The sequence below is a fragment of the Heterocephalus glaber genome, unplaced genomic scaffold (genome assembly GCF_053883595.1).
Source record: "Heterocephalus glaber isolate CG9 unplaced genomic scaffold, H.glaber_assembly_v1.0 deba00001744, whole genome shotgun sequence".
NCBI lineage: Eukaryota > Metazoa > Chordata > Mammalia > Rodentia > Bathyergidae > Heterocephalus > Heterocephalus glaber.
In genome coordinates, this window is record NW_028258450.1 from 6,232,623 (window position 1) to 6,250,384 (window position 17,762).

The 17,762-nt window shown below is 60.2% G+C and overlaps 1 protein-coding gene across 8 annotated transcripts in view; it reads right to left on the reverse strand.

Annotated features, from left to right (window-relative positions):
* The window catches only part of Shank1 (SH3 and multiple ankyrin repeat domains 1), a 46,913-nt gene that overhangs the window by 8,379 nt on the left and 20,772 nt on the right, over positions 1–17,762 (reverse strand). For 7 of the 8 annotated variants that reach the window (XM_087200646.1, XM_087200644.1, XM_087200645.1 and 4 more), the window contains 9 exons: positions 17,591–17,666; positions 9,698–9,780; positions 9,353–9,477; positions 8,908–9,043; positions 8,634–8,714; positions 8,066–8,089; positions 7,789–7,857; positions 7,552–7,670; positions 121–217 (listed from right to left, as the gene is read on the reverse strand). In XM_087200646.1, coding sequence (XP_087056772.1) covers positions 121–217; positions 7,552–7,670; positions 7,789–7,857; positions 8,066–8,089; positions 8,634–8,714; positions 8,908–9,043; positions 9,353–9,477; positions 9,698–9,780; positions 17,591–17,666 — 810 coding nt within the window. The remainder of the gene's footprint in view (positions 1–120; positions 218–7,551; positions 7,671–7,788; positions 7,858–8,065; positions 8,090–8,633; positions 8,715–8,907; positions 9,044–9,352; positions 9,478–9,697; positions 9,781–17,590; positions 17,667–17,762) is intronic. The other variant, XM_087200647.1, reaches the window with a different exon arrangement.

Below are 17,762 nucleotides of genomic sequence, written 5' to 3' on the forward strand. Positions count from 1 at the left end.
CACGGCTGGGAAGGAGGGGAGCCGGGACGCCCAGCTCCAGGCCCTGAGCTCTGCCCAGTCACAGGCCTGAGCAGAAGTCATCTCCTTCCCCACCGGCCCAGCCCTGGAGCGAGAACTCACCGATAGATTTTTGTCGGAGCATGAGCCCAGGTCCAGGAGGCAGGAAGGAAGGGCGCTCGTAACTTGGCTGGGAGCGGTGATGGGGATCGAAGCTTGACTGTGGGCCAGCAGCCAGTCGGGGAGAGAAAAGACAGCAGAGAAAGTTGGGTGGGTTTGGGGTCGGGGTCTCGGCACGTGGCCACCCCTTCCTTCGAGCCTTGGAGCGGAGGGCAGCGTGGAGGAGCAGGCTGCAGGGAGGGGAGGCTCAAGTCTGGACAGCAGGCAGCAAAGTGGGGAGAAGAGCAGATCCACAGCCGGCCCTGTGGCTCCCCACACTGACCACACAGGGCACTGCCTTCCTGCAGTCACTGCCCCGACAATTGTAGGAGCTTCTGCACTTCCTGCTGTGACCCGGTCCCACAGCCCTGTGTGCCTATTGTCCACCCAAGTCAGAGGAATCCTCCAAAAAGAAACTTAAGGCATGCTGTTTCTCTGCTTGAAATCGTAGGGTAACATCTGACACCAGTGAGAAGTGGATTCGAATTCCCAACTCCAGTCTACAAGGGAATCTGGGGGAGACACTGCTGATGCCCATCCTTGGGTTCAGATCCCCTCAGACGGGTGCTGTGCCTGCCCCCTGCTGCTGAGAGCAGCTCCTGCTGGTGCTTCTGGATAATCACCGGCCTCCAGAGCAAGTGTAATCCCAGCACTGGGGAGGCTGAGGCAGGAGGATCACCAAGAATTCAAGGCCAGCCTGGGCTACATAGCAAGACCCTGTTTCAAAAACCAAATAACTCACCAAAAACCAAACAAACAAACAAGCAAATAACTCAAAAGAGCAGAGCAGCCCACAGGCCTTGCAGGACTAATACACACAGGGAGAGCCAGGCAGGGCTGTGATGTGAACTCGGGGCTCCCTGGGTCCCCGCAGGTCCCCTGAGCTTGTGGCCCTCAGTCCTGTCCTGGCTCCAGCCCTCGGCCCAACCTCCCTCTTCCTGTGCCGCCGCTGCAGCCCTGGTCTAACGGCAGGTCCCGCCTGCCTTCTCACTGGCAGGCACTGCTTTCACCTCTACCTTCTCCACTCAGATGTCCCTGCCCACCTGGTCTCCGCGGCCCGCGTTTCCTTATCACACCACACGTCTCTGTCAGAAGCCATCCTGTGGGCCAGGGATTTAGCTCAGTGGTTCGAGCACCTGCCTTGCAAGCGCAAGGTCCCGAGTTCAATCCCCAGTACCAAAAAAAAGAAAAGATTCCAGAAGCCATCCTGTCACTAGCTGTGGCCTGGACCTCTGCCAGCTCACAACTCCTGAAGGCAGGACAGACTCCTCCCACACAGGGCCAAGGGGTGGACCCCACAGACTTTTAGGGGGACGTGTTTCAACTTCTTTTAGAAATGGGAAAAAATGAACGTCAGTCCACCTGGATAAGACATCAGCCCTCGGTCTCCTGGGCAATCAGTTCCAGGCCCAAAGGCCGCGCATGCTCAGTCCCCTGCACACACTGGTGCAGTGTCTGTATCCAACCACACGTCCCCCGCACGCTTCGCCACCTCAGGTCCCGCACAATGCAAACTCTGTGTCAGTAGCTGCTTTACTACACTGTATGATTGGGGTAATGACAAAAACCCAGGTGTGGTGATGCACACCTGGAACCGCAGGCTTCGGAAGGCTGAGGCAGGAGGACCGCAAGCTCAAACCCAACTTGGGCAACTTAGTGAGATCCTGCCCCAAAATGGAAAGTAAAGGGGGTTGGGAATGTAGCTCAAAAACTGCAGCGCGGGAATTCACGACGTCCCCCAGCACTTTTGGGCTGCAGTTGGTTGAGTGGCTGCGTTTGGAAGCTGCAGCTCTGAGGGTAAGCGGAGGGTCCAGCTCTCCGGACACCCAGACAGCCTGCCCGGGGGGTAGTGACTCTGTCTTGTCCCCTGCCAAGTGCCCCATGTCCAGACGGGGCTCCTGTCCTCCCTACAACACGAGTCAGAAGCCAGATGAGGACCCTGCTGTGCCCTGGCGATCACGGGTGCCTCTTCCCCATCCTTGGGAGCAGACTGGGAAACCCGCTCTGGGGTGAAGTGGGACTCCACATCCGGTCCCTGCCAAGGGTCCTCAGTCCTCAGCAGTCCTGGCCGCTTCTCACCCCTGACAGCCTTTCCTCATGCTCTGAAACTTGGCACCCTGGCCTGGCCACCCCCTTCCTCCAGGCCTGTGCTGTCCCACACAGGGCCACTGGCCATTCGGATGGACATTGCAGTTAATTAACAGGAAAAAAAATCCATCATGCCTTTCAGCACTTTCTAGTTCCTACTACCTGGAGTGCTGGTGCAACCACTAGAGCTTCAGCAGCCATCGTGGACTCTGAGGTCACATTATAGTTGGTAGAACATCTAGGGTAGTGGAGCAGAAAGTGACCATGTAGATGGCCACTCCTGCCTTGGGCTCCCTGCCCTTGAATTCTTTAACATGAAAGTGATCAGTATTTATCTTGTGCAAGACCCTTTTTGGGAAGTTTCTCTCACATAAGGCAGGATCCAACTCTGCTTTATTCCACTCTCCCAGTGTAAATTCTCTAAAGGAAGTGACCTTGCTTGTCCTGTTCACTCCTCTACCTGCAGGACTCAGCAGCAGGGCCAACACAGAGTAGGTGCTCAATAAAAATGCTTGCAGAATGAAAAGTTCCTGGGAGGTGAAACAAGACACCACAAAGTGGGCTAAGAAGCCTGAAGGAAGTCCCTTCCCATTGGGGCCAGGACTGACTGGCCTCATTCTGATGGTCATGAAAGAGGCTGTGAATCAGACGGAGGAACCATGTAACTATCTGGGAGGCTCCAGACTGAGTTCCAGCTGATCTTCATGCATAAACCCAGAGCGCCTGCTCCCGAGCAGAGGGGCAGCCAATCAGGGTGTGCCTTTTGCGTGATGTCACCGGCTGCTGGGCAAGATCCTCCTCAAAGAATCAGCCTGGGGGTCCCTTCTCTCCCATGGCCCCAGGGGCAAAGGGCTGGGATGTTCAAGGCCCTGAGGAGGATAATGAGGAGAATAGAAGTTGGGGGATAGATACAAATGGGAGATACACAGAGACAAAGAAAGGAAGCCTAGCATGGTGGCACAAGCCCGAAGTCCCAGCACTCTGCGGGGCTGAGGCAGGAAGTTCTCAAGCCAGAGGCCACCCTGTGCAGCCTGGTGAGACCTGGTCTCAAAGGAAAAAAGGGGGTGCTGAGGATGTGGCTCAGCGGGAAGGAGGTGGGTCGGGGAGGCAGCCAAAGAAGAAAAAGAGAAGAGAGCTAGATGGGGAAACACGGATAGTTGCAGAGAAAGACAGGGAGACAGAGATGGGAGTTAGAAAAGGGAGAGACAAAGACTGGAGGACAGGAAGAGAGGGAAAGGCATTCTTGGGAGTTGGGAGGCCCCAAGATGGAGAGGGCCAGAGCAGCCTAGGAAGGAGAGAAGAGTGATTGAAAACAAGTAGGAGAAACTGAGTCAGAGAAAGGCTGAACCCCGCACCTGTACAGAGCTGGAGGACAGACAGCCCCCTGGTGTGCGTGACCAGGCGACAGGCAGTAGCTGGAAGCCAGGGCCACAGGGGGGCAGATGGACAGCAGAGCCTTGGGGGCAGAACCCGAGGGAGATGGCAGCTTGAGGCAAGACCAGATTCTTAGGAGGCCACCGAGATGTGGCAACCTCACATGGGGGTGGGAAAGATCAGGATGGGGGACAGAGCCCCCCACATGAGAGGGGGCTTTGGGGACACCCTGGGACAGACCCAGGAAGTGCAAAGGAGAGGGAGGCTCTAGGGGGTAGATGGCTGCGGCCCCCTGGACAGGGAGGCACGAGAGGCCACAAGGCTTTTCTAGGGGTGGGGTTCAGATGGTCCCTTCCAAGAGGTGGGCTCTGGGCAGCCCCCCACCCTGCCTGGGAGCTCCACAAATTTGCTGAAGGAAACAGGATCTGTTTGCTTTCCATGTGATGGGCCCTTGAGCATTCTCTGTACGCAGAGATTTCTGGGGAACATGCAGACTCGCAGTGGGGTCTCCAGTTTGCTATTTTCTATCCCATTGAGAGCTGCCATGCTGGAGTTCACCTTGAAAATCCCCAGCAGACCTTGGCAAGGTCGGCTTTGGCCCCATCTTACAGGAGAAGAAACAGATTCAGAGAGCCGAAGTAGCAGGGTCCAAAGTGGCACACAGCGTTGGGAGAAGCCAGCCTCTGAATCCGTGTTTGTTACTCCAGAGTTTCTGGGGACTGGGAGCAAAGGAAGGCACCTGGGGGAGGTCCGCAGGCCGAAGCTGGGAAGAGGAGAGGCTGACATGCAGATGAGAGGGGCCTGGAGACATGGACTGACAGGAGTACATTCCAGCCCTCTGCTATTATTAGTTTTGAAACAGGGTCCCACTGAGTTGGTAAGTTGACCAGGCTGGGGTCAAATTTGTGATCCTCCTGCCTCAGCCTCCCAGCATATCCAGAAGTGATGGATGGATGGATGTGGTGGTCTTTTGGATCCTTGTAAGCCCACTTGGGTAAACACAGAGCCGTTAACTTTGGAATGAGGGGCAGGGCTTCTCAACTGGAAGTCATACGGCCTGCCAGGGGACACTGGGCAATGTCGGGGACGATCTGGGGCTGGGAAGGGGGAAGAGGTTGGGGCGCCACTGAATATCCTACAGCACTGCACGGCGAGGTCATTTGAAACAATGCAAACACCAAAAAGACCCAAACACCACAGCGCTGAATTGATCACGCACAGGGTGCTGGTTTGCAGTACAGCATGGAGCAGGGAAGCGGGGCTCACCTGGTCCCTGGTGTCTCCAACACGCATGTCTGGTCACAAGACATTCCCAGCACCCTGCCCACATCTGTGAAAAATCACAGGACCCCCCCAAATGCTGATTGGGGGGTCCACATAAACCAAAGTGAGTAGGCAAACGTGCAGGTTCAGAATCCTCCGTTACTGAGGATCCCCGTGGCAATGATAAAAGGGGTGAACTCTCTCCTGCCTCCCCTCCTTCCCTGGGAAGTTCACTGAGGAACGGTGGGGTGGGGCTGCAGGGTGAAAAAGAAAACAGTGACAAAAGCCCAGAGGACGTAGATCGGGGCTGCACGTAAGGAAGAACTTCCAAGAAGTCTGTCCACATATAGAATAGCTGCAACGGGAGGTGGTGAGCTCCCTGTCTTGAGAGGCATTCAAACACAGGCTTGAAGAGGATTGAACAGAGAGACAGTAGAGAGGCATCAAAATTAACAGGTGACACCGGTCATGCCAGCACTTTGGAAGCTGAGGCAGGAGGACTGGGAGTTTGAGACCAACCCTGTCTCAAAAAACAAAAAAGAAATTTAAAGTGGGTGGGCTGCTTTTCAGCTCATGTTCCCCAATGAGAGCCTGGGAGCCGGTGGCCCTCAGAACTGGACGTGACATTTCAGAAGCTGCAGGGTGAGTGCTGAACCGGGGGCGACTCACCCCAGATCAGGGGGTAAGGGAAACGAATCCCAGGGCAAAGCCGGGAAAGGGGCCTGCGTGCTGGGAGCTGGCCTCACCAGGTCCTCCTGAGCAACAGCAAGGTCAGCTTCCACCCCGTCCTGCGGAGCAGGACACCGAGACCCCCAGAAACTAGGTGGCGTGGTCCAGAGCGACACCGCGAGTCAGAGGAAGCCAGGGTCTGAAGCCCGGTCTGATGCCTGTGCACTTTGATCCTCACACTGAAGGGGGACAGGCACAGGAGAGTAGCCTGAATCTGCAAGGGTTTCACAGAACGCACACAGGCGAGCCACTCACACAAAGCGTCCTGCAGGCCCAAGAAGAGCAAGGAGCCTCTGCCTCTACACTGGAGAGAAATTCCTCAGTCCTGTGCAAAACCTCGCCTGCTCTGGATTCGCTTCCTTTCCTCTTCCCTGTCCTTCCCGTCCTTTCTTTCTGTACTAGACTGAGCCAGGAATTTTACACTGAGCTTTATCCCTGGAGCCTTTTTTAAGGTTTATTTTGAGACAGTCTCTATGAATTGCCCAGGCTGGGCTGCAACTTGTGATCCTCCTGCCTCAGCTTCCCAGAGTACTGGGATTACAGGCTTGCACCGCCAGGCCCGGCTCACTGGCTCTTGTAAAGTATGAGACCCTCTAGAGCCAGTGGTCCAGCCCTTGGTGAGGCTGTGGGTAGATTCCACTCCAGGGATGGGGGCCTGTGTACTCTGAGAGGACTAAAACCATGCCTTTATTTCCACATCCTCCAACAAAACCTCAAGTCTTCCTCAATTAAGAACACAGACAACACACTCTGCCAGTCTCAGCAAGCCCGGTGTCTGCTTCCTCCACAGAAATCACAGATATTTCCATATCTCATTGCAGTGCTGCAGATTTCTCGAAATAATGTTTATGCGCCTCATGATTTTGAAATTAGAGTAGTTAAGATCCACCGTCAGATCGCGCTGTGTAATGTGTTGATGAAAAGGCACCGATATGACGATATCACAAATTTGGCTTTTTAAAAATATTTTGATAACGCTATTTTGGTGTAACTGGCTTCTTTTGTTATCTTGCATATCACATTCTATGCATTTATAAGTATTATTCTGAGAGAGATGATACCAGTCTACCAAAGGGGTCTGTGGCCCCCTAAAAGCCCATGAAGCCAGCCTTAGAGTAAAGTAAATGGCTCGGGCAGGGCAGGGAGAGGCAACACCAGGGGGCACAGGCAGGCCTGGGGGTGCACTGAGGTCAAGGGGCACAGCCAGGGACAGGCCAGCAGGGGACCCCAAAACAGCTGGGGCTGAGGCTGGACCAAGGGTTTAGGGCCTGACAGCCTAGGGTGAAGCCGTGGCCCCTTCTCCGAGTCTTAGTCTCCCCCTGTGCCAGTGGGCTTACGACCGTGCGTGCCCCAGGGGGTGACTATAAGAAACTGATGAGAGGGCCGGGGATTTAGCTCAGTGGTTCTGCCGCCTGCCTAGAAAGCACAAGGTCCCGAGTTTGATCCCCGGTACCAAAAAAAAAAAAAGAAAGAAAGAAAAGAAACCAATGAGCTAATCCATTCAGCATCCACTTCAGTTGTACCTCTTCTCCAGGGAGAAGACCAGCAGAGGCAGAACAGAGAGACCGAGAGGTTTGCCTATGTTGCCCAGGCTGTCCTCAAACTCCTGGGCTTGGGCGATCCTCCCACCTCAACCTCTCAAGTAGCTGAGAGTACAGGCCTGTGCCACGGTGCCTGGCTTAATAATTAATGTTTTAATGACTACCGCTTGCTGAGCTCCTATCATTACGCTGGGGAATCTTCATCTATGACATGGCTTTGGCTGGCCTGAAAGCCCTGGGGTGGAACAGAAAGAGGTGGGGCAAAGAACCAAGGCAAGGAAAGGAGAGGTGGGGGTGGAATCAGAGGAGGAGGGGGAGGGAGACCAGATAAGGAGGCTCGGGAAGCCTGGTACACCCAACAGGGACAGGGACTCAGGCCCTTCCCCTCGCAGCCGCCTACCTCGGTGGCGAAAAAGCCTTTGGGCCGGTGCTTGCCCAGGGACGCCAGGCCTCCCGGCGCAGGGCTCTCGCTCGCGCTGATAGTCTGCTGGGCTGCAGCCAGTATCTCGTCCAGTTTGTCTGAGAGAGGCGCACACAGTGGGAGACAATGGAGTCTGACGCAGGGACAGAGCCGCACACAGGGGCAGGTGACAGCAAGGGAGGCCAGGGGGTGAGGGACCCGGCTGGGACATCTTACTGAGAGCCATCTGATACACTGTCCGCTTTTTCTCCATGCTGGGCACCGGCGTAGGAGGTTGCTCATACTCTGTGGGCAAAGGATACGGATGTAGCGCAAGAGCGCCCCCGCGAGGCGGGGCGGACCGGGCTGGCCAGTGGGCGTGGCCAATAGGTGCAGCCAGTGGGCGTGGCCAGCGAGCGCGAGTGGGGCCGTGAGGGTCCAGGGTCGGGGAGGGGCGAGTCCGCCGGCAGGGTCGGGACGCGGGGGCCCTCCCGCCAGTCCTGTGCCCACTCACCGCTCTTCTTCCTCCAGGGGGAGACTAGCCCGGGGGAGAGGCAGTAGAGGAGCCAAGAGTTAGGACGTCAGGGGGAGGGGAGGGGTCCCCTCTCTGGAACGCCCGCCTCCCTCGGGTCCTGGGGGAGTCAGGGGAAACTGGGACCCCCCAGGTCTCCTCGGCCCTGCCTAGGGGGAGGGGGTTGCCTTCCAGTGTTATTGGGGAGCTACTGGAAGGAGAGAGAGAGAGAGAGAGAGAGGGAGGGAGGGAGGGAGGGAGGGAGGGAGAGAGAGAGTCGGGGAGGAAGTCGGATGGATGGAGAGGGACCAGAAGGAAGGACAGAGTGACCCGCAGAGAGGGACACATAGAGACCCCTGAAGAGAGCTCAACAGAGAAACAAACGGAGAACGGACGAGTCATCCTTCAGACACCCCTTCCCAGTGACACACAGGCAGGCCAGAGTCCTGCCCACGGACAGGGGACAGGAAGAGGACAGGACCCCTGGTCACTAACAACACTAACGAACTCAAGGGACAATCAAGCCCCGCCCCCCGCCCCGGCCCTCTCCCCGGCAGCCCCGCAGGCTCACCCATTTCCTCCAGCTCGGAGGTCATTGACTTGGAGCGCAGGGAGATCGCTGGGGGCGGGAGCCGCTTCGCCTGCTGGGGTGCTGGAAAGCGGTGGAGGGGGTGGGAGGCCTCAGTAGTGCAGGGAGAGGCCTGGGACCCTCTGCCCCACAGGGCTCTGAGCCCTCGGAGGACAGCTCCGCAGCCTGCGGAGCCCTCCCTGCCTCGGTTTAAGCAGCCTTGGGCGGTGGGGCCTCCTGAGGGCCTGAGGCTGGGGGCAGTGGGGCTGGGGAGCACCTTTCTTGTGGACGGCCTCGTCCATGTCCGGGTGCCTGGTGACCATCACCACCTTCACCATGAGCGTGTTGCCCCCTTGGCGGATCATGTTCACCACCTGGCGGTGGCCGACCTTCACCACATTCTGCCCGTTCACCTGCGGCACGAGGCGGAGCGGGGGGCTGTGGGATTTGGAGTCCCCAGCCAAGTGGCCTCCGCCTCGCCCCATCAGTCACCCTCTCCGCTGCTGTACCCCAGGGCGCGTTGGGGGACAGCTCTGTGCCACCCTCGGGACCCCTCAGAAGAGCCTCTGGGTGGAATGGAGGAAGGAGGGAGAGGCTGGCTGGGGGCGCGCCGATGCCAAAGGAGAATGGGAGCTGGAGGGCTGCCGGTCCCGGCCGGCCGGGGCGTGAGGGGCCGGGGGCCTGTCCTCGGGTCGCTGGGAGGAGGTGCTGGCCGGACTCACCTCGATGAGGAAGTCTCCCATTCGCAGTCCAGCCCGCCATGCCACGCCCCCCTCGTCCACGGACTCGAGGTACTGCAGCGCCGGGAAGGCCGGGGTAGGGGTGAACTCCTCGATGGGGGTCTGCGCTGCAGACAGGGAGGAGCCGGCGGGGTCGGAGGGGAGGGGGTGGGGAGGCCGAGCAGGGGATGGGGCTCAGACCCAAGTCACAGAGGCCTCACCTAGCCGAGGGACCAGCACCGCGGGGTGGGGTGGTGGGCGGGGTGGGGTCCCTGCCTCTGCCAGGTCCCCCAGCCCTGCTTTCTGGGTCCGAGAGCCCCCTCCCGCCCCTCGCCGGCCGGCACTCACCCTTGGCCCCCCGGAGCACGAACCCAAACCCCTCGCTGTCCCTCTTCTGCAGCAAGACTGTTTTCTCCTTAATGATGTAATCGCTGGCAGGAAGGCAGGAGGGAAGGGGCGAGAAGGCATCATGAGGCCCAGCACAGCACCCCAGCCCCGGCCCGGACTTTTCCCGGGACGTCCCTTCTCCACGCGGTGGCTGCACTGTGCTCCAGAGGCCCTGCCCGGCCTCCCCTCAGAGCCCGGAGCGCTCTCTCCCACTCACTGCTTCTTCAGTCAGCCAACCAGCATTCAGCAAGGCGTCACTGTCCCCGAGCCACTGCACCCAGGGCCCCAGAGGGCAGAGAGAGGCCCCCACATTACCACACAGCCAGGCCTGTGTCCCTGACAGCCACTTCCGGTCTGTGACCTTGAGCCCACACATCCACCTTTTGTGCCTCTGTTTCCCGAATAGGTTACACACCCTGCCCGACGGGGCTGTGGGGGAGCTCAGAAGGGGAAACGCGTGTAGTGTTTCACACAGAGCTCAGTAGGGCCTGCTCACTATCCTTAGATCAAGGTATTAAGTCAAGAGGACATGCGTGCTCAGGCAGGGTGCCCCACGTCTGTAGTCCCAGCACTCTGGGAGGCTGAGACAGGAGGATGGCAAGTTTGAGCCCAATCTGGACAACTTAGTGACTGAACAAGACCTTCTCTCAAGATAAAAATAAAAAAAGGGCTGGAGATAGGTAACTGAGTGCAAAGACCCTGTGTTCAAGAAACAAAATAAGGGCCGGGGATTTAGCTCAGTGGTTTCGACGTCTGCTGCACAAGGGCAAGGACCCGAGTTCGATCCCCGGTACCAAAAAAAAAAAAAAAGTTAAAAAACAAAATAAAACAAAAATAAAAGACAAATAACTTTTAATGACCTCCCTCTAAACCCCTACCATGTATACTGTATATAACACCCCCTGAGGTCCCAAGCCTATTGGAACACTGCTTATTTTGCACTATCCAATACAGTAGCCACTTAACTGCACATGACTCTTTTTAATTTAATTTAATTTTATTTTACTTTATTTTTTGGAGACAGGGTCTCTGTGTAGCCCAGGCTGGCCTCCAACTCATGGGCATCCTCCTGCCTCAGCCTCCCGAGTGCTGAGATTACAGGTGTGTGTCACCACTCTCAGCTTATATGTGGCTATTTTGATGGAAGTTAATCAATCAAAATCAAACATTCACATTCAATCAAACAATCAGTCACAGAGGCCGCTTTTCAAAGTGCCCAGTAGCTCCACATGGCTGGTGGCTTCTATGCAGGACAGTGCTGACCTAGAATGCTTCCACTGCCACAGGAAGTTCCAGGGGCCTTGAGATGCTAAATCACAGCTGTATCTCCTGCACACCATGGGAACTGGTGCTGTTGGTCCCATGAAAGCCACAAAGGCCCACCCACACATGTGGGTAGTGCTCACATGCCCGGTGAAGGTCAGAGACTGAAATCATCACCTCATCTTCACGCCTGCTCCAGCCTGCTCCCACAGCAGTCCCCCAAGCCTTGGGCCCACCACTGTATGCCCCAGAAGGCTCCAACCCCCGAGGTACAAGAGGAACACCCAATATGATCACCGCAGCTCCAGCCCCACTGGCTTCAGAATAGCCCTGGACACCCAGGAGCAGTCAGAATGCTCCCAGCCTTGCCCTGGGCACCCTTCGGTGGTGCCTGGAGCCAGTGCATAACTGCAGCTCCTCCCCCTGCATCCACCCCCCACATCCTAGGGCACTGCAGCAATGCCCAGACCCCCTCGGCATATCCCGGTGAGATCCATGCAGCTCCAGCACACTCCAATAATAGCCAAGTGTGCTCCCCAATTACCTACCCCCACAGATTCAGCAAAACAGCCCTCCACGAATACTCCAGTATATTTCAGTAACACCCCCACACATCCCAGTACGCTCCAATAATAACTCCCCCTCGCTCTGATCTCAGTGTATTCCCACAACACACCCCCTGCACACATCCCAGCACACGCCACTAATGCCTGCTCTGCTCCTGCTGTATTTCAGTGCTGCCCCCCACAGGCGCCTCTGTATTCTCCCAGGACCCCCACCACTCCCATTGTAACGCCCCTGCACTGTGCCCCAGGAACAGCTCCGTCCCTGCACCTGCGCCTGCACTGGCTCCCCACCCCACCTCTTCTCATGCCTTCCTGTCTCCACATTCACTGCATGGTGGACACAAACCCACCCCGGCCACTGCTCTCGCCCCAGGTTCATCCTGGCCCCACAAACACATCCACACCATGCCTGCCATGTCTTCCTCGCCCTGAGCTTGAAGCAGATCAAGAGCAGGACCTTGGTAGCCGGGGAGAGGCGGTGGCAAGAGAGGACAGAAGGGCAGGGAGTGGGAAGACAGAACGGGGCCAAGGCTCCGCCGGTGAATGGACAGGGGGTGGAGGTTGGTTCCAAGGTCACAGCGGCTGCTTCTGAGCATGGATTCTGCTGCACCCTCATCCCCACTTTGTCTTAGCCAAGACCCTGACAGCCTCCTCCAAGCCCTCCTGTCCCTGCGGCTCCCAGATCCTCCCCAGCTCTCCGGGGTCCCCAGCCGTGGGCAGTGCCGTCAGCAACCCTCTCTTCCCTCTTTCTTCGCTCCGGCCTCGCACCGCTATCTCTCCCCTCACCCCCAGATCATCCTACACCCCACACGTAGGCCTTCTTCCCAAATACTCCAAACCCCATGGAATCAGTAAAGGCCCAAGTCCGCAACAAGCTAAGAAGTGCACATGGGAGTGGGGCAATAGCCAGGCCCTTCATGGGTGGGTGTGTATGTGTGTGTGTGTGTGTGTGTGTGTATGTGTGTGTGTGTAAGTGTGTGTGTGTGTAGCTCAGCAGCAGGGCACTTGCTCGCCTAGCCTGGGTGAGGCCCTGGGGTGCATCCCCTGCACCGAAAAAATTTGAGAAACATTTTATAGGTAAACCTGTGAAACTTTAAAGTACCATCTCCAGGGCCAGGGATTTAGCTCAGTGGTTCCGCTGACTGCCCCACAAGGGCAAGGACCCGAGTTCGATCCCCGGTAGCAAAAAAAAAAGAAAAAAAGTACCATCTCCACTTCCCAAAGGAAGAAATAGAGGCACAGAAAGTTTAAAGAACTTGCCTGAGGTCTCACAGTAATATTCTTCGACAATATTAAAGAAAAATCCTGGGTGACTGCTGTAATAATATCCTGCACTCCACACTGCCCAAGGACCTTCAGTACACATCCATCTGCCAGGAGTGGCTCCAGCACCCAGACTGCGCCCCTAATTATGCCAGTCACAGAAAGTAGCACCTCTTCAGCTGTTGATGATCGCCAGTGCTGTCCCAAGCCCTTCACGTGGGGGGGGGGGCTGCCTGGTATTGCTCCCATTTTATTACCGGGCAAACTGAGGCACAGAGAACTGAATCCGCAGGGTCCTAACACCCCCAAATCCACAGCACCTCCGTCTCTCAGCTCCCATCCTGCACGGAGTGCAGCTCCTCTGTCCTCCCCGCTCAGCCTCACCAGTCCCCGGCCCGGCCCGAGGAGCCCCAACTTCCTGGCCGCCCTCAGCCCCCAGCGCTGCGTCCCTCTTCCCCGCCCGCCTCTCTGCGAGTCCCTGCGCAGCACGCGGCAGCTCCACACCACTCGGCCCGGCCCCGGCGCTCGGCGGGGTCCGTCACACCCTCACCCGGCCCAGTGTCCTGCCTGCTGTGACTTCCTCACCTCCGGGACGCCTCCCCACGCCCTCTCCCACTCCCCACACGGGGCCCTGCGGCCGGAAGCCTCCAGCGCAGCCTCTTGGCCAGCGCGGCCGCTCTTCCTACTTTTGCGTCCCGGCCTCCATCGCACCCGGCACCCGCTGCCGCCGCCGCCGCCGAGACTCGAGACTCGCAGCTGCACTCATTTGCATTCCCCGCGTCCGCCCCTCCCCTCCCCTCCCCTCCGCTCCGCTCCGCTCTCCGGGTGCTCTCGGTGCGCTGCCCGGATCCTCTCCACGCGCTGCGCCCCCCGCCCAGTTTCTCTTCTCAGCGCCCCCCCCCCGCGCCCTGGCCCGTTCCCCTGCCCTCTTCCGCCTCCCAGGCCTCTGCGGCCCTCCCCTCCCCCACGCTCGCTCCCCACCTCACGCAGCACCCCATTCAAGCTCCGTGGCACGGACTACCTGCCCGACAGGAGCTGCCACAGCGCTGTCCCCCAGGCCATCCCTCGGCGTCCCTGAGAGGCCTCTGGAGCCCAGCGGCCGGCTCCTCTCGCCGGTTCCCACGCGCGGAGACTGCGGCGCGTCCACTCCCCGCCCCCACCCGGAGGTCCCTCTCACACCCTCGGAGCCCACAGCCCAGAGCCCGCCGCTGGGCACCGTGGCCCCTTCCCGCGCTCCCCTCTCCGCCGCCTCCCAGAGCCCCCCACGGGAAGCCACCCCCTTCCCGTGGGGAGAAGTGGCGCACAAGCAGGTGCAGCTCCGCGCACAAGTCCAGGGGCCTCTCGGCACACGTGCTCCACGCGGGCCGAGGGCAGCACTGCTGGCTGGAGGGTCCCGAGCACGACCCCCCCGGGGGGGGCAAGGAGCACATGGGGACAGAAACACAGGGCTGGTGGGGGAGGGCCAGGCCGGGCACGGGAGCTGGGTGTTGGGAAACGCAGCCGCAGTCCCTGGGACAGATCCACTCCATCACACACACACACGCACACACACGCACACACGGACGCACACACACGCACACATACGTGCGCGCGCGCGCTCCAGACAGCCTCGCTGTGGCTCCAAGTCACACAGACAGACACTGCCACGCAGGGACACACAGATGGCCGCGGCCCGGGCAGGCTAGGAGCCCACCACTCCCCACCTCTCTCGGCCTCCCTCCCTTACACACAGACACACACAGGGCTGCGGGGAGCACACACGCACGTAGACACGGACACGCGCACACGCGCACAGTGACACGCAGCAGAAAAAGAGGAGGGGAGAGAGGCCGGGGGCGGGATGCGTGTGTGATGGGGGAGCTGTGAATGGGAGAGAGGGCCATGAATGGGGGGCTCTCCAACTCCAGGAAGAGGGGCGGGAATGGGGGATCAGAGCGACCCGGGCCTGAGGGGCAGCCAAGGGGGCTCCCCAGGGGACGGCTCCGGGAAGTGGGGGCGGCGGAAAGGACAAGTGGGTTCCAGCCCCGGAGTGGGCTCCTTTGGAGGACCTGGCCGGGGTAAGGTCTCAGGCAAAGGGGACAGGAGAGCCTGGAAGGGTCTCTGAGGGAATGGAGAGGCGCCCAGGGCCGAGGAGTGTGCATGGGGGGCTGGAGAGGGGGCCCCAGAGAAGATGGAGAGGCGCAGGGATGTCGAGAGGGGCCTGAGAGGGTTTAGCGCGGGGCAAGGTAACGCGAGAGCAGGCCCGGGGTCCGAGAGACCCGGCCTGGGGCTCGCGCCTTGGGGAGGGTCGTCCTCGCGGCGTGGGAAGGGGCGGCGCTGGGTTACCTGTAGATGTACCAGACGCTGCGCCGCCGGGGCCCCAGGGCCGGCCAGCTGGAGGAGAGCGCGGAGGGCGGCTGCGGCAGGGAGCCCCCGCCAGGGCCGCCCCCGAGCCCCCCGCCGTCGCCGCCGACCGCAGACAAAGCCATCGCCGCCGCGGCCCCGGCCCCGGCCCGGGTCCCGCCGCCGCCGCCGCCGCCGCCGCCGCGGCGTCCCCGTCCCCGCTCGGCCGAACCCCCGTGTCCGGGCCCCCAGGCCCCGCCTCATGCTGACCCGCGCCGGGAGGGGGAGGGGGCGCGCACCCCCCCCCGCGGGAGGGAGGGCAGAGCCGGGGGGCTCACATGCCGGAGGGCGCGGGGGCGCGGGGCCGGCGAGCGCGAGGACCGCGGACGGCGCAGGCTTCAGCACCGCGGACAGCTCCGCGCGGCGCGGCGGGCGCGAGGCTTTAACCCCTTGGCGTCCTGCGCCGGCGGGCGGAGGGGCCGGCGGGGGGAGGGGGCCGGGAGGGGAGCGCGGGCCCCCTCGGCGGGAGGAGGGGGAGGGGCGAGCGCGGGGGGAGGGGAGGCACTTCCGGTCTGCCCCCTGTCCCCCTCCCCCCTCCGGAGCCCTCCCGCGCAGGTGCAGAGCGAGGGAGCGCGCGGGGAGAGGGACGCACAACACCACCGAGACGCCAGAAACCGCGTGCAGCAGGGACGCGCGGACCGAGCCCCACTTCCAAGGCAGGGACATCAGGGGACACAGAGGCCCCAGGAGGGGTCGCACAGCCCACCACCACAGACCGACACACAGTCTGGATCGGCCCCCAAGGGAAGGCCAGGTCCTTCCCGAGCCACCCCGACCGAGCCCTCCCGGCCAAAGCTGCTCCGGCGGAGGGACGCGCGCACTGCGCCCACAGGAGAGCGGGGACCCCCAGCCCGCGCGGGGAGAAGGGGGGGCATCGCCACGAAGGAGGTACACGCAGGATGCTGGGGGCCAGCCTTGGGGTGCAGGGCACCCAGGCCAGGCCGCTGCAGACAAGGTCGGGAGCGCAGGGGAGGCAGGAGGAGGAAGGGGTCAGACAGACAGACACAGCAGCACAGGGAGCCCAAGAGGGCAGCAGAAGGGCTGCGGCGAGCAGGAGAGAGGACGTGAGGCCAGAGGGTGGCAACCGCCCGGTGAGCGAGAAACCCCCAGACCCAGGCGAGGAGACACCCAGAGACTAGTCAGAGACAAGGAACAGGCCGGCGGGGGACTCGGGGTGAGGGGACCTCGATACTCACCCAGTGCCCAGAGCCGGAAACGTCCCAGGTGAACACGCACTACCAGTCAAGCACCTCGGACCCTCGGGCTTGGGGTGGCACCCCAGCCCCACCTCCCCGCGTTATTCTCTCTTCTCCCCTCCCCCGACCCATCCCCACGGGCCAGAACACAGACACATAGGTTTGGACACATTTAATGGAAGGACGCTACGAACAAGGGGTCCCTTCCCAGGATTTGGGGGGCGGCGGAGGAGGGTGTCATCTTTCAGACACGGAATTATGGCCCCTCTGGAAGACCAAGCCCACAGCCCTCCTCTCCTCTGCTCTTCCCTCCCCCAACACTCCAGGTCCTGAGCTCCAGAGCTGGAGGGATGCACAGGCATGCACACTCTGACATGCACAGGAGGACAGGTCGGGACAGACGGCCACCTGTGCCCATGTAAGCAGACACACAAACACTTCTGGCAGTGCTGTCCACAGACACGGAAGCACAGATATGTGCAGCCAGCTCCACAATGCACAAACACACCTGGATCGACAGTGTGGGATGGAGCCTGGGGTCCAGGGTGTCCATCCAGGGATTTCCAGCCACACATGCACAGACGCGTGTCATGCCCACCCACAGAGACGCACGTTCACGCCTGTGGCCTCCACTCTGGCCGTGTGCACGTACACACTCACACACCCCGAGGCACCCGCCCTTCCCATCTGGACCCTGGGCCCCCCCCACCTCCCTGGGCCAATCCCATCCATCAAGCTTCTGAAGCGAGTCAGCCAGGGCGGGGAGAGGCATCAGTGTGCCCTTCTGCCCACGCTGCCCCGCCCTCTGCTGGCCCCACACACTAGTGCAAGGCATGGGGTGCACACCCACTTCCGCTGCATGGGACCGCACAGACACAGGGGCACAGGGAGGGCCCAGGACCCAACCAGACACACACACAAGCACCCCCAGCAACCCCCTGCCCGCACCCTCCCATTAGTCTGGGCTTCCCCAGAGCCGGACGGCCTCAGTGGCTGTCCAAGATGGTTTGGGGCTGGGCTGTGTTGTCTGAAGCTAACTCTGCCTTCTTCCACCCTTCCAATCCCTTCAAATATTAGAAGACAAGAAAGGGGAAAGGGGGATTAGATGGGGTGGGTATACTTACAGTGTGGGATGTGAAGGGAAGTTCGGGTGGTGGGGCGCCTGGCAGGGTGAGGACATTTACCTTGGGGCATCGAAGCTGTCGTAGGAGCCCACGGTATAATGTCGGAAGAGTCTCTTTGCCTTGTCGCTGCGGCTCTCTGCAGAGGGACAAGGGACAAACTTGGAGCCTCCCTTCGCAAAGCACAAGCCTGCCTCCCCATTCACTTCCCACCCCCACCCCCTTGGTCAGGAGG